The sequence below is a fragment of the Somniosus microcephalus genome, chromosome 24 (genome assembly GCF_052327205.1).
Source record: "Somniosus microcephalus isolate GS21.2 chromosome 24, FLI_Smic_1.0, whole genome shotgun sequence".
NCBI lineage: Eukaryota > Metazoa > Chordata > Chondrichthyes > Squaliformes > Somniosidae > Somniosus > Somniosus microcephalus.
The window spans coordinates 34615022-34627066 of NC_141010.1; the positions used below are offsets into that span (position 1 = coordinate 34615022).

The 12045-nt window shown below is 43.6% G+C and overlaps 1 protein-coding gene across 2 annotated transcripts in view; it reads left to right on the forward strand.

Moving 5' to 3' along the window:
* kat2a (K(lysine) acetyltransferase 2A) overlaps positions 1-12045 on the forward strand; it is a 65254-nt gene that overhangs the window by 25284 nt on the left and 27925 nt on the right. For both annotated transcript variants that reach the window (XR_015073460.1, XM_085966477.1), the window contains exons 6-9: positions 542-733; positions 1495-1601; positions 5660-5770; positions 8654-8790. Coding sequence is in view for 1 of the 2 variants with exons in the window: in XM_085966477.1 (XP_085822603.1) it covers positions 542-733; positions 1495-1601; positions 5660-5770; positions 8654-8790 (547 nt within the window). In the remaining variant the exon portion in view is untranslated. The remainder of the gene's footprint in view (positions 1-541; positions 734-1494; positions 1602-5659; positions 5771-8653; positions 8791-12045) is intronic.

The following is a 12045-nucleotide window of genomic DNA, read 5'->3' on the forward strand; positions in this document are numbered from 1 at the left end:
GCAAAAAAAAGAGAAAATCTAACTGATGACTAACAATGGTACAATACAGGAAACTTTCTTTTATCCGGCACGGACGGGACCGACGTGGTGCCGGTTCATCAAAAATTCCGGATAACCGAACGCTATAGTAAAAGATACGGGCTCCGTATAAAGCAACAAACCCTGTTGCTTAGCAACAGGTTCAAAACAATGGCCACAAGTTGCAAGCGTCTCTCTAGCTTAGCAACAGCTGCAGCCACACCCTTGCACAGCAACACATGGAGCAAGGCAAGTAATAAAAGTTACCTGAACCTACTCCTGAATTTTGCCGGTTAACCGACATTTCCGGTTATTTAGGGGCCGGTTAATCGAAAGTTTCCTGTATGTCTAAATTTTCCTATATTTGTCACCAAGTCCAAAAGAAAAATGTTAGTTTCTGAAAGTAAATATGGTAAAATTTTATACATTGGTTTTCTAAGGTCTCGGTCTTGGCTATTTAGGATTTTTATTTGCAAGAACAGGAGGATAATACTTTTTTATTGTCATTTTCTTTGTATTTTAGGTGGCTCTGCTACTGTCATGTCCCTCAAAGCTGTGACAGCCTTCCTCGGTATGAAACCACACAGGTCTTTGGGAGGACCTTGCTTCGGTCCATCTTCACAGTCACTCGACGGCAGCTACTTGAGAAGTTCAGGGTGGAGAAAGACAAGCTGATGCCAGAAAAACGAACACTCATCCTCACCCACTTCCCAAAGTAAGAGATTAACGCTTCAAGCTCGATGCAGTGTTTTCTTTGATGCTGTGAAAGAAGAGATAGATAGGGCAGTTGTCGAGGCAGCTACCATAGAAAACAGTTTTGCCTATGGCACAGCCTCAGAAATCCCCAACCCCCCCCATCCCAAACCTCCAAGATAGGTGGGCAAACCAAGTTTGAAAAGTGCTGGCACACAACCATTGTGTGGGAAATATGTTGTACAAAGCCGGTGGTACACACTGCAGGTATGATTCAAATAGTGTGGACATTTCTTGGCAACATAGGAAAAAAAACTGTATGGCGGAACCTAGGAGAACCATTATTGCTGATTAAACACTGAAGTGAAAGTCCACTCCAGTGGAGAATGACTACAACCTGATCCACCCTGCAAGGCGGAGCGCAATTCAAAAAGCAATTCGTAATACAGTTTCTGGAAAATTTAACAATCCATCACTTCACTGCCCACCTAACTTAAAAATAACCTTTATCTTAAGGTATTTGGAATTTTAGTTGCTTTATCCTGAAATGCTACTGTTCGAAGTTGGCCAGTTGCTGTAAAACAGGTTAACCCTGTGGATCCTCTAATAGTTCTGTAATGTAACTGGCATTCCCAACTTTAGTCAGAGTTTTTATATTAAGACATTTTATCTGCTAGTGTATGATTTTTAGATGAGTGACCATCTTTCCAATATAGTAATTTTATTTTGCACTATTTGTAGTGTCAGCTCTGTCTTATTTATCTTCTCAATTAATTCTTGCAGATTCCTGTCTATGCTGGAGGAAGAGATTTATGGCCAGAGTTCTCCAATATGGGATTCTGATTTCACTTTGTCCGCTGCGGAAGGAGTACAACTGGGACAACAGCCAGGTAGCTGTCTCTAGAATCAACAGTCGCCGCAGGTCTGCTTTCTCAAAAGGGGTCAGTGCCCATGGATTGGAGGGTAACTAATGTAACCCCACTATTTAAAAAAGGTGGTAGAGAAAAAACGGAGAATTATAGACTGGTAAGCCGGACATCGGTAGTGGGGAAAATGCTAGAGTCCATTATAAAAGATGTAATAGCAGAGCACTTGGAAAACAGCGATGGGATCAGTCAAAGTCAGCATGGATTTACAAAAGGTAAATCATGCTTGACTAATGTACTGGAATTTTTTGAGGATGTAACTGGTAGAATAGATAAGGGAGAACCAGTGGATGTGGTGTATTTGGACTTTCAGAAGGCTTTCGATAAGGACCCGCATAAGAGATTAGCGTGCAAAGTTAAAGCACATGGGATTTGGGGGTAAGGTACTGACTTGGATAGAGAACTGGTTGGCAGACAGGAAGCAAAGAGTTGGAATAAACGGGTCTTTTTCTGAGTGGCAGGCAGTGACTAGTGGGGCACCACAGGGATCGGTGCTAGGACCCCAGTTATTCACAATATATATTAATGATCTAGACGAGGGAACTAGATGTAATATCTCCAAGTTTGCAGACGAGACAAAGCTGGGCGGGCGTGTGTGCTGTGAGGAGGATGCCGAGAAACTCCAGTATGATTTGGACAGGCTGGGTGATTGGGCAGATACATGGCAGATGCAGTATAATGTGGATAAATGCGAGGTTATCCACTTTGGTGGCAAAAACAGGAAGACAGATTATTATCTGAACGGCAATAGATTGGGAAAAGGGGAAGTGCAACGAGACCTGGGTGTCCTTGTGCACCAGTCACTGAAGGTATCCATGCAGGTGCAGCAGGCGGTTAAGGCGGCAAATAGTATGCTGGCCTTCATAGCGAGAGGATTTGAATACAGGAGCAAGGATGTCTTGCTGCATTTGTACAGGGCCTTGGTGAGACCACACCTTGAGTATTGTGTGCAGTTTTGGTCGCCTTATCTGAGGAAGGATGTTCTTGCCATGGAGGGAGTGCAGCGAAGATTCACCAGACTGATACCTGGGATGGCAGGAATTACGTATGAAGAGAGATTGCGTCGATTGGGCTTGTATTCGCTAGAGTTTAGAAGAATGAGAGGAGATCTCATTGAAACGTATAAAATTTTAACAGGACTAGACAGACTAGACACAGGAAGGATGTTCCCGATGGCGGGGGAGTCCAGAACCAGGGGTCACAGTCTAAGGATAAGGGGTAAGCCATTTAGGACTGAGATGAGGAGGAATTTCTTCACCCAGAGAGTGGTGAACCTGTGGAATTCTCTACCACAGAAGACAGTTGAGGCCAATTCATTAAATATGTTCAAGAAGGAATTGGATATATTTCTTAAGGCTAAAGGGATCAAGGGATATGGGGAGAAGGCAGGGACAGGGTACTGAATTTGGATGATCAGCCATGATCTCATTAAATGGCGGAGCAGGCTCGAGGGGCCGAATGGCCTACTCCTGCTCCTATCTTCTATGTTTCTATATCGGGGAATTCTGTGACGAGCCCAGACAATGAAAGTCTGTCTGCTGGTCCTGGGTGTTCTATGTAAAATAAGTATGGGCAGTTTGTGGTTTAGGCACAAAACTCTCCCTAATTCAGCACTAACTGACAATCTTATTCAATGATGTCAGAAGATACCTGGTGTGTGAAATGGAAAAACATCTTGCTGGTGAGAGAGGGTGCTATACTGAGACATCTTAAATTCAGAATTAAGAGAACTTTAGAGTGCTAACTACTAACCTAGGAATGCTTGATGCTGACCCTGTATGCCTGATATGAAAAGTGTTCCATTCCCCGGCACGAACATTCCTTGTGCAAAAATCACTAACAAACTCGACAACTGCCTGTGCTTTTATAAGTAAATTGTTTTTGTTTGTCGTACTTGACCTTTTTTCTGCCTTTTTCCCCCCTCCCTCCTTGTCCTGAACGTATTGATATTTGCTGGGACACAGTTCTAAGGGTACGGGTCACCCTCCAGTGTCTCATCCAAATGCTCATTATTGATGCATCAGCTTTCACAGCAGGCTATTTGACAATGGGCAGCGTCACAACTGAGCTTGATCTTGTCTTCACTGAACACCCACACAATGAACTTCCAACACAGCTCACTGGACATCAATCAGGAGATAAACACTGAAAGTACACCCCTTCTCCCTGCTCCAACTGAGACAGTGAGGCTGCTCCCACACCCCCCCAAAAGAAAATCGGACTTCTTTCACCCAGGACCTTGATAGCCAACAGAGATAGGAAGCCTTCATCACATCAGTCTGGGCTAAATAAGGATAGAATGAGTGTGATTTAATTACCATATAGTAGGTACTTTTGTTCTTGGAACAAACTGATCTTTGAAGATGAAAAATAAAAGGCGCAAAGCAGAAAACAACATGCTTTTTTATTACAATAGCAAAATACTGCGGATGCTGGAAATCTGAAATAACAACAGAAAATGCTGGAAGCACTCAGCAGGCCAAGCAGCATCTGTGGAGAGAGAAACCTGGAAAAGGTTAGAGATGTAACAGAGTTTAAGCAGTGCAGAGGCTGGGAAAGGGGGAGTGGAGGGGCAGGAGGCAGGAGTGGTTAAATGTTGCAAATGGGGATGGCAGAATCATAAACAGTCTGAAAAATGGGGGCAGGGGTTATAGTCTGAATTTGTTGAACTCCATGTTGAGTCCAGAAGGCTGTAAAGTGCCTAATTGAAAGATGAGGTGCTGTTCCTCGAGCTTACGTTGGCAAGATCTCTCTGTCCTCGGCCTCTTGCACTGTTCCAATGAAGCTCAACGTAAGCTCGAGGAACAGCACCTCATCTTTCGATTAGGCACTTTACAGCCTCCTGGACTCAACATTGAGTTCAACAACTTCAGACTATAACCCCTGCCCCCATTTTTCAGGCTATTTATGATTCTGCTGTCCCCATTTGCAATATTTAACCACTCCTGCCTCCTACCCTAGCACAGAATGTTCCTTCAATTCCTTCCTCCCCTCACCCTTTCCCTGCCTCTGCACCTGCTTAAAACCTGTTACATCTCTAATCTTTTCCAGTTCTAATGAAGGGTCCCAGACCTGAAATGTTAACTCTGTTCTCTCTCCACAGATGCTGCCTGGCCTGCTGAGTGCTTCCAGCATTTTCTGTTGTTATTTCATGCTTTCTTATTAATTGTTTCTTGCCTTCTACAATTTTGCTACAAACCTCGGAACTTGATTTGGGTTCCCCTGATTTGTTGGTAGTTAGGACAGTGGTTTGAAATATCCGTAGAGAAATCTGAACCATTTAGAGTACTGATGCTTGTTCACAGCTTTCGACTTTACCCGTTTCTATCATATAATATGGATCCTTTTGAACTGCTAATGCTAAATATTATAAAGTAGAATGTGGGAAACATATGCAGAATGTTTGTTAATTCCTAACATTCATATACAGGAAACTTTTTTTTATCCGGCACGGACGGGACCAACGTGGTGCCGGTTCATCAAAAATTCCGGATAACCGAACGCTATAGTGAAAGATAGGGAGAGCTGACAGCTCCGTATAAAGCAACAAACCCTGTTGCTTAGCAACAACTGTAGAACAACGGCCACAAGTTCCAAGCGTCTCTGTAGCTTAGCAACAGCTGCAGCCACACCCTTGCACAGCACAGATGGAAGAAGGCAAATACAATATGAAGTAAAACCTCCTGAATTTTGCCGGTTAACCGAGATTTCCGGTTATTTAGGTGCCGGTAAATCGAAATTTTCCTGTAGTACATTAGATTTTTGTGTTTTAATGCTGCCTCAGTCCTCAAAGGATTAATGCACTTTGTCCATACTAATTTGAAGCTCGAACTGCACTGCAGATATCCAATAGTGCTCAAGGACTGTCTGCATGGGTTAAATGTGCATCACTTAATGTGGGTTGCACATCGGGTCATCTTCCACTGTTATATATGTTTGTTTTATCACATGATGTGTGTTTGTTCACAGCAACTTTGTGTTTTAAAAAAAAAATGTTATATTGCTGACGTTTTATTTTTCAGCTGTTAGTCCGTCCCCAGTGCCTAGTATCCCTACATCAAGCAGAAACATCAGCTGTAGCTCCAGTCCAGCATCCATTAGTGTTGACATGGGGGTTTCTGAGCCAGCACCAGGTAATTGTTGCGTTACTGTGAGCTGTAAGAGTCTATTTTAATCTGATATTAGCACTAGAAAGATCAGAAGCATTGTAATGCAGTTATATAACTAACACATGTTTTGCATGTAAAGTAATGGAATGCTGGAATCTTTTCAGTAGAGCAGCTGTGATCATGTAAGTTGTAGGATCAGGATTTTTTTTTATAGTTTAAAAAAAAAAAAAAAAGTTTGTCTATTCAAGTTCAGATACATTATAAGACATCCAATTGAAAACCGAGGCCACACTGGTACAGCAGCCAATTTAATTAGTAGGGATCTGAGCCAGCTTGTAGTGCTTGGTACTTGTCGAGTAAGCACCTGCTGTTTAGTGTAACAAAGGGACAGGAGGAAATATGAAGTGCTATATAATAGATGATGTGATGCAGCATTACTTAAATATTCAAGGATTAACCTAGCTGTTTGTGCCAAGATCAGGCACTGCTGTTCACATCACGTTTGTTGCTTTAAAACAAAATGTAGTTATACATCTTGGACACATGGTGGCATCACCCCTCTATTTATTTATCTATATATTTTAAATTGTTACCAGCCAATGTTATCATAGTAATATATATAGCAAGATATACAGTGGATCAGAAATTCACCTTTTAAATGTAGTGACCTGATGGCCTTGGTTTTGTGTGCTGAAGATTACATAGGATATACGGCACAGAAACAGGCCATTCGGCCCAACCAGTCCATGGTAGTGTTTATGCTCCACTTGAGCCTCCTCCCGGCTTTCCTCATCTAAATCTTACCAGCATAACCCTCGATTCCCTCCTCCCTCATATGCTTGTCTAGTCTCCCCTTAAATGCATCTATACTATTCGCTTCAACCACTCCCTGTAGTAGCGAGTTCCACATTCTCTCCATTCTTTGGGTAAAGAAGTTTCTTCTGATTTCCCTATTGGATTTCTTGGTGACTATCTTATATTGATGGCCTCTAGTTATGCTCTTCCCCACAAGTGGAAACATTCTCTCTGTACCCACTCTATCAAAACCTTTCATAATTTTAAAGACCTCTATTAGGTCACCCCTCAGCCTTTTTTCAAGATAAGAGACCCAGCCTGTTCACCCTTTCCTGATATGTATACCCTCGCATTTCTGGTATCATGCTTGTAAATCTTCTCTGCACGCTCTCCACTGCCTCTATATCCTTTTTATAATATGACGACCAGAACTGTGTGCCGTATTTTAAGTGTGGCCTAACCAAGGTTCTATATAGGTTTAGCATAACTTCCTGACTTTTCAATTCTATCCCTCTAGAAATAAATCCTAATGCCTGGTTTGCTTTTTTTATGGCCTTGCTAACCTGTGTCGCAACTTTGTGATTTGTGTATCTGTACGCCGCGATCCCTTTGTTACTCTACCCCACCTAGACTCGCACCCTCCAAGTAACAAGTGACCTCCCTATTCTTCCTACCAAAATGTAATACCTCACATTTATCTGTTGAACTTCATTTGTCAATTATATGCCCATTCTGCAAGTTTATTAATGTCCTCCTGTAATTTGTTACAGTCCTCCTCAGTATTGACTACCCCCCCCCCCCCCCCCCAAAATTTGGTGAAAAAGAGGAAACTGTAAATCCCCAACAAATGAACTTTTGAGGTCCTGTAAGTGGGTTACATCAGGGTTACTATGTCTGATTTAACATCTAGCACAACTTTTGGCAGTTTACAGAGTGAGATTCTTTTAAGAACATAAGAAATAGGAGCAGGAGTAGGCCTTTCGAGCCTGCTCTGCCATTCAGTAAGATCATAGCTGATCTTCTACCTCAACTACATTTTCCCACCCTATCCCTATATCCCTTTTTTTCCCCCTTCGTATCCAGAAATCTATCGCTCTCAGTCTTGAATATACTCGACGACTAAGCATCCACAGCCCACTGGGGTAGAGAATTCCAAAGATTCGCAATCCTTTGAGTGAATAAATTTTTCTCCTCCTTCTCAACATCTCCAAATACTTTCTATATCACATATGTCAGTCAAGGAAGGTTGGCTAAGTTTTCTTCCCATTTTCTCCTTTCACTCTTCCTATATTGTGCACCATTTCTTGCTCAAAAGAATGTCGAGTTGATTTATTCCAAGGTCTTTGCTGGTGCCACACTCTAATAAATGAGAATAAACTGGGATGATTCACTCCTGAATTTCCTTCCTTACCCTTATGTAGAACTTTGTTTTTTCCTGTCTCCTCTTCCCAAGTAACCTAGCATAGATTAGGAACTCAACATGTGGACAATCATAAGAACAGACAAGTGTTCTGCTCCCAAAAGGTAGAGGATGCTAAATGAAGATTTTGACTGGGGTAGTACCTTTTTTCTCCAATTCTACCTCCAGTTTTCTCCCATTACCTCTCTCTTGAATATGGTGACTTGTGCTGGGACATGATTTGATTGGTGCCAGTAGCTGCTCTTGGCGTGAGAGTCTGGGCAGCTCTGGTCGGTAGGCTATTCAGCAGCCGGGGCCATCACAGCTAATGGCAACCTTGTTATGATCTAATGGCTATAGACATGGAGTTACTGGAATGCAATCAGGTCAAGCTATTATTACTGCATTAACCCAAACAGTGAATGTTGGCAGATTACACGATCTTGGAGGCATCACAACTGACCCCAATCCAGTCTTTACCCAATATCCATGCACATGTGCTTCTGGGACTGGAAACTATGGCTGATATTCCTGTCCTTGGCCAGAGGTGATTAGGCTTGTTGTACTCCTATCATCAACCCTGGTTGAGGTCAGCTAACTCAGGAGTGCAGACAAGATATTGAATCTGGCACTTACCTAGAGCTACGCATTGGATAAACTAGCTGGTTTACAGTGTATTTAAATACTTCAAGACAATTGTTTGTCCATTACAGGAGAGAAAAGGAAACTTTCGGACACCATGACCCTAGAAGATGCGAAGAGGATGCGTGTGATGGGTGACATTCCTATGGAGCTGGTTAATGAAGTAATGCTGACTATCACAGATCCAGCAGCTATGTTGGGTCCAGAGGTAGGTTACTCGCTGAGCTAATGGGCCAACATCCTTGTGGGGAGGTTTGCTGGTGCTGTTGGGGGGGGGGGTTAAACTAACTTGGCAGGGGAATGGGATACGGAGTGGAGCTATAGTAGGGGGTGATGCACAGCCAAATATAGAGGAAAAAACGAGACTGTCTGGAAGGCAGAGCAAATATGTAATGGCACAAGGGAGTATGGCAAGGCTGGATGGCATTTATTTTAATGCAAGGAGTCTTGCGAGTAAGGCAGCTGAATTGAAGGTGTTGATGAACACATGGGAGTATGATATTGTTGCTATCACAGAGACATGGTTGAGGGAGGTGCAGGACTGGCAGCTCAACATTCCGGGGTATAGAATCTTCAGGTGAGACGGGGGGGTGTAAAAGAGGAGGGGGTGTCACAATATTCATCAAGGAGTCAATTACTGCAGTAAGGAGGGATGATATCTTAGCAGGTTCCTCTAATGAGGCCATATGGGTAGAACTTAAAAACAAAAAGGGGGCAAGCACTTTGCTGGGAGTGTACTATAGGCCCCCAAACAGTCAGGGGGGAGATAGAGGAACAGATATGTAGGCAAATCTCAGAGAAGTGCGAAAATAATAGGGTAATAATAGTGGGGGATTTCAACTTCCCCAATATTAATTGGGATAGTCAGAGTGTGAAAGGCTTAGAGGGTGCAGAATTCTTAAAGTGCATCCAGGAGAGCTTTTTGAGCCAGCATGTAGAAAGTCCTACAAGAGAGGGGGTGGTACTGGACCTAATTCTAGGGAATGTAGCCGGGCAAGTGGTAGAAGTGTCAGTAGTAGAGCATTTTGGTGACGGTGACCATAATTCGGTAAGATTTAAGGTAGTCATGGAAAAGGACAAAGATGGACCGGAAATAAAGGTTCTAAATTGGGGGAAGGCCGATTTTAATATGATAAGGCAGGATGTGGCCAAAGTGGACTGGGATCAGTTACTTGTAGGAAAATCCACATCAGAGCAGTGGGAGTCATTCAGAAAGGAAATAGAGAGAGTACAACGCCAACATGTTCTCGTAAAGGTCAAGGGTGGGACCAACAAGTCCAGGGAACCCTGGATGTCAAGGGATATACAAGAATAGATTAGGAAAAAAAGGGAGGCTTTTGGCAGATACAAAGGACTAAAAACAGTGGAAGCCCTAGAAGAGTATAGAAAGTGCAGGGGGGTACTTAAAAAACAATTAGGAGAGCGAAGAGGGGGCATGAAAAAACACTGGCGGGCAAAATAAAGGAAAATCCCAAGGTGTTTTATAAGTATATTAAGGGCAAGAGGATAACCAGGGAAAGAGTAGGGCCCATTAGGGACCAAAGTGGTAATCTGTGTGTAGAGCCGGAAGATGTAGGTGAGGTTTTAAATGAATATTTTGCATCTGTGTTCACTATGGAGAAGGACGATGTAGGCATAGAAATCAGGCAGGGGGATTGTGATATACTTGAACAAATTAGCATTGAGAGGGAGGCGGTACTGGCGGTTTTAGCGGGCTTAAAAGTGGATAAATCCCCAGGCCCAGACGAGATGTATCCCAGGCTGCTGTGTGAGGCAAGGGAGGAGATTGCAGGGGCTCTGACACAAATTTTCAGAACCTCTCTGGCCACAGAGGAGGTACCAGATGACTGGAGGACAGCTAATGTAGTATCATTATTCAAGAAGGGTAGTAGGGATAAACCAGGGAATTACAAGCCAGTGAGCCTAACATCAGTGGTTGGGAAATTATTGGAAAAATTCTGAGGGACAGAATTAGTCTCCACTTGGAGAGGCAAGGATTAATCAAGGATAGTCAGCATGGCTTTGTCAGGGGGAGATCATGTCTAACCAATTTGATTGAATTTTTCGAGGGGGTGACTAGATGTCTGGATGAGGATAGTGCAGTTGATGTAGTCTACATGGACTTCAGTAAGGCTTTTGACAAAGTCTCACATGGGAGACTGGTCAAGAAGGTAAGAGCACATGGGATCCAGGGCAATTTGGCACATTGGATCCAAAATTGGCTTAATGGCAGGAGGCAGAGGGTGATGATCGAAGGTTGTTTTTGTGACTGGAAGCCTGTGTCCAGTGGTGTACCGCAGGGATCGGTGCTGGGTCCCTTGCTGTTTGTAGTGTACATTAATGATTTAGATATGAATGTAGGAGGTATGACCCGTATGTTCGCAGATGACATGAAAATTGGTGGAGTGGTAAATAGCGAAGAGGGAAGCCTCAGGCTACAGGACGATATAGACGGGTTGGTCAGAGGGGCAGAACAGTGGCAAATGGAATTTAACCCTGAAAAGTTTGAGGTGATGCATTTTGGGAGGACTAACAAGGCAAGGGAATACACAATGAATGGTGGGACAGAGGATCAGAGGGACCTTGGTGTGCATGTACATAGATCCCTGAAGGCAGCAGGACAGGTAGATAAGGTGGTTAAGAAGGCATATGGGATACTTGCCTTCATTAGCCGAGGCATAGAATATAAGAGCAGGGAGGTTATGATGGAGCTGTACAAAACGCTAGTTAGGCCACAGCTGGAATATAGTGTGCAGTTCTGGTCGTCACACTATAGGAAGGATGTGATTCCATTGGAAAGGGTGCAGAGGCGATTCACCAGGATGTTACCTGGGCTGGAGCGTTTCAGCTATGAAGAGAGACTGGACAGGCTGGGGTTGTTATCCTTAGAGCAGAGAATGGTGTGGAGATGCCGGAGTTGGACTGGGGTGGACAAATGTAAGAAGTCACACAACACCAGGTTATAGTCCAACAGTGCACTATAACCTGGTGTTGTGTGACTTCTTACATTAGAGCAGAGAAGGCTGAGGGGGCCCTGATTGAGGTGTACAAAATTATGAGGGGCATAGATAGGGTAGATAGAAAGGAACTTTTCCCTTTAGTAGAGGGGTCAGTAACCAGGGGGCATAGTTTCAAGGTAAGGGCAGGAGGTTTAGAGGGGATTTGAGGAAAAACTTTTTCACCCAGAGAGTGGTTGGAATCTGGAACTCACTGCCTGAAAGGGTGGTAGAGGCAGGAACTCTCAACATTCAAGAAGCATTTAAATGAGCACTTGAAATGCCATAACATTCAAGGCTACGGACCAAGTGTTGGAAAATGGGATTAGAATAGATAGGGCTTGATGGCCGGCAGAGACACGATGGGCCGAAGGGCCTCTTTCTGTGCTGTATAACTGTATGTATGACTCTTTGCGATCGGCGGCTTCCCGCGGGCGGACGCCTCCGACCTGCAAAATGTCTACGGA